The 4,425-nt window shown below is 42.0% G+C and overlaps 1 protein-coding gene across 1 annotated transcript; it reads left to right on the top strand.

The window, feature by feature from the left end:
• Positions 1-896: 896 nt before the first annotated feature.
• On the top strand, positions 897-4,425 carry SARC_09817 (hypothetical protein). The gene is made up of 3 exons (XM_014296160.1): positions 897-1,226; positions 2,241-2,570; positions 3,443-4,425. Exons 1-3 carry the CDS (start codon positions 1,056-1,058, stop codon positions 3,650-3,652), a joined length of 711 nt encoding a protein of 236 aa, XP_014151635.1. The 5' UTR covers positions 897-1,055; the 3' UTR covers positions 3,653-4,425.

Raw genomic sequence — 4,425 nt, 5'->3', positions numbered from 1 at the left:
ATATATATACGTATACATATACATATACATATACGTGTATATTGTATGTATGTATTTATATATATATATATATATATATACTGGTATTACTATGAAGTTCATGTGTGACTATATATGGTACTACTTATTCACCACACTTCCAGCAATATATAGTATTTCTAATTCAAAACTCATATTCGATGACAATGCTTAGCATGTCCCTTATCAAGTCGCAAAATTTCTCAGTCCTCACACGGGCAACAGGCTGGTACCGTACAAACGTACCATTTCTGCAGTCAGAAAGCACTGACATTTCCTCAGGTGTTAACTGGTCGAATGAAAACTTGAGTACAGCATTTGGGTCACCCTGTGCAGCATTGTCTGGGGAGGTGTGTGAGACGGGAGAAGTATCCCTATCCATGGTGCTATATGAATGATGTGATTGCTACGAGATGGGTGGGGTAGTGAGTGATTATTTGTGGTGCGAGTATTGTACTTGATGGTAAAGTGATTGTTTGTGGTGCAAGTATTGTACTTGATGGTAAAAGAGTGTTATAGTCTACACTTGAAACCCCTTTCTATGCACATGTGAAGATGGATTACTTTGTTTGGTGTTAAAGCGCGGAAGGAATTTATATGGATGTATTTAATTTTGCAAAGTTCCGTCTCCAGATTGTTACGTATGTATATAAACTTGTGCGTCATCAGATTTCGCCGTCAGTTCATTTACGATAGTGTGATTGGCGGTTCTTTACATAAAGCGATTTCATTCGCGCTTAATAAAGTTTCACTAAAAACGGAATATATAAGAGATATCATTGGCCACTTTGTGTATCAATCACATTTCTCTCTTTACAGCATCATCAATAAAAGAACAACCACACCATGTGAAATAGACTTGTGAGAAGTTGTGGTGTATGTGCCAGTATTTACGACTGTACATATTTACACCAGTGTACAGCCGTGCATACACTGATAATTTTTAGTCATATACATGAACAACAGGTATGCATGTATGATCGCATACGAGGTCAACATCTTCACACACACAATCACACGCGTCTAGATTATTTACAATGAAGCTGTTTAATGACGGATCGCTCGACCTCGCTGGCGAGCAACTCACACTGCATTGTGGTGCATGCTCGTCGATGTTTCTCATCTGCACATGCCATGATCACGGACAAGGTGTTAACTTCGTATTCCGTGGACTACCCAAATCCGTGCCAGGATCCACGCCAAGACAGGTATGTGTATTGGGTGTTGCAGTGTATTGCTTCACATTAGCTCTGAAGACCTCGAGTGGTTTTGTTTGCCGTCATGGACGTGTCACGATCGCGGATAAGGGGTCGATTAATGCGTACACAGATACTATGGTTACACACTTAGCGCATATGTCGTATTATGCACCTACCTGAGCACGCCCCCACAATATCACATTCGGATGCAGATGTCGAGGAATGTGTGTGTTCATACGATAGCTATTGGAGGCAAAACATGTCGCATCTAGGTCTAATCTAACTAGCATTACGATCTATATAGAAGTGCCTTTTACGGACCAGCTACGGTAGTATGCGGTTGTCATCGCAGCAATGGCACAGTGGTCTAGTTTGCTTAAGCATATGTGTTTGTATCACAGATACGTAGATGTCTGTCTATGTCATACGTCTATATAAGTACATAAATACTCTGTAATAAGTAATTAAGCACCTGCGTCTGTATCTGTGTCCATGAGAAGTTCCTCTGTCATAAGCATACGATTCAACTTAAATGCCCTTGCAACGTGTGCACATTTTAACTGTTACATTCCCGTACATTCAAAGGTCAAGCACGATCCCATTATATGAGTTCATATTCACAGCATATGCATGTGTGTTTTTTCGCCGTCCCGCGATGTTGTTAACATGATATAATTAACTTGATTCGAATACAGAAAAGACAGGTTTTTGTTGTTGTTCTCATCGTATGATAATATATATATATATATATATATATACTTAGATATCTTGCGAATCTTCACACACGTCAAGTGCATTTGTGCAAGACAGGTGTGTAGTTAATACGGCGTGTATCCGTGGTCTGTTGTCAGTTTAGATCTCTTGTACGTAGTACATAATTACAATACACCCAGTGCTTGGACTTAGTTACATTCTGTAAGTATACACTGGCTTCTTATCCATCAATAAGTACTGTTTGGGTCCATCAATACCACATACGTTCTAGTCAACTCAAAATACTCACACTTTCGCATTGGTCTATAGTTGCTGAACCGGTGGATGTCACTCACACGCCATCTGAAAATCTTAGAGAGGTTTAACGCTCAACAGTACCTCAGCGACGCAGGAGACACGCTCACACAAACACTGCATAGAAGTGGTCACAAACTCATCAGCATGGCCGAAGACCTCTGCAAACAGGACGATATGAACCTGGTCCTAATCAAACTGGTGCAGAGCTACCAGTTGCCCATGTCGCAAAATGCCACAGATGCCGTGCGTAAGGAGATCATGGCGGCTGCACGAGCCTTTGTGTCGGGTGACTGGGCCTGTGTGACGTGGCTTGGGTCAATATCCCTAAACAACGCCTTTCAGGTCAGTTTCAGAGGTGTGCTGTGGCTGGATTGTCTGCCCTGTGTCTCGTGTTTGGGTGCATATGCACCTCTACTGTAAGCGTACTGTGGTTCTGAATGGTCCCTCTCACTTGGATCGTATGACCTAAAGGTAGCTACAATGAACCTTTCCTTCGACTGCGTGTGCCTGGGCTTGTTAGAAGTGTGGGGGGGTGTGGTCGCGTCCTCATTGTCAACGTGTCTGCTGTGCTATAGTCCAGTTATTTGTATACTGGACAACATTGGCTTATAACATTAGTGGTCGTTTGTATTATCATCTCTTATGTCACTCGTTACTAGTCTGCTTGCTTTCAGAGGGTTATGTCTACCTACCACAGCACAGTCACGTCTGTTCGATGAGCCATTGTGCCTCTCAAGTGATATGCGCCCAGCAACTTACTATAGTTAGTAAACCCTCACATCCGTATTTAGCGTAAAGGGTTCTAGGGTTTAGGGTCTTGTCTTCTACTCGTCGGACTTCGCTTCTATACCTTTCTATGTAATCTATTAGGTGTTCTTTATCATCCTGTATAATTTAATAGGAGTTCTTTTATCATGGTATATATTGTATTAGGTGATCTTCATAACCCTATAAATTGTAAATGGTGTTCTGTCTCATCCTGCATAATTTAATAGGTGTTCGTTTGTCATAGTTTATATTGTTATAGTTGTTCGTTATAATCCTATATATTCTAATGTGTTCTTTCTTATCCTGTATTCTTTAATACGTGTTCTCTTATATCATTGCATATATTAAAATAAGTGTTATTTTTAATCCTATATATTCCAGTATGTGTTCTTTCTCATCCTGTATATTCTATTAAGTATTCTTCATCATTCCGTATAATCAAACAGGTGTCTGACCCAGAGAAGTACTCGCTCGCAGACAAAGATCTGGGTGTGATTTTCGATGGCATCACAGTCCTATTATCCACTCACGAGGTGCAGTTCAGGTCGCCCTATAAGTTCCTCTGCATGGAGCCAGAAAGGTCCGAGAGTGACATCACGAGACAGTTTTGGGCCACACACACAGTGCCTGATGGCGAGGCGAAGCTCAAAGTATAATACGCAATACGTTATGTGAGTTGAACCATAGCCTCTCCTACATTGAACGCGGTTAAGTTTGGGTTGAAGAGGCTATGGTTTGTTGCGTTAAGTTTTTGTCGCTGGATTGGGCTTGAACGTATCGTTCAGAGAGTAGCACTGAGTTCGCAGGATGAGATCATTGACCAGTGCACCTCATTCACCCAACGGGTATTTTGGGTTTAGGGTTTGTAGCAGCGGTGCAGATAACACCGAACTGGAAGTCGCAATCCGTTTCAACGTATTGTCTGTACGCACAACAACAGCATTTGACCGGCCTCATAGGCAGCCAATGAGCGCACGAGTAAAACATGACATAGCACAGGCGATCGGAGTGGCCCGAATTATGCATTGCAAAGCAATACACATGTATTCTTCGGCGCCATTACTCGCCTAAGCTGAGCCATGTGGCGAAAGTAGTCTTTCGAGAGATGGAAGATAGTAGCACGTTAAGTTTGCCGCGATGTGCGTGTTAGCATGCAGTATTTGACTCGTATGCAGAGTAGTGCTGCATCGATCGGTTGTCGCTTCAATCGAGACAACAACAGGAGAAGAATGGAGCCCACCCAGGGGAATAGAATAATAAGAACCCCTAGTTGGTATATTTGCGGGATGGTTCTCGGTTTGCTTTAAAGATATTTTTGAGCTGCTATGTGACAGGTTTTAGATAGGTGGCCTCGACTAATCGAAGGCTAGTTGTTTGACAGAAACAGACATACATATTAAACCCGCATTTCACCCGTATATAAATACCG

Source organism: Sphaeroforma arctica (genome assembly GCF_001186125.1).
Source record: "Sphaeroforma arctica JP610 unplaced genomic scaffold supercont1.1052, whole genome shotgun sequence".
Classification (NCBI taxonomy): Eukaryota; class Ichthyosporea; order Ichthyophonida; genus Sphaeroforma; species Sphaeroforma arctica.
This window is presented reverse-complemented; position numbering and strand designations above follow the sequence as displayed.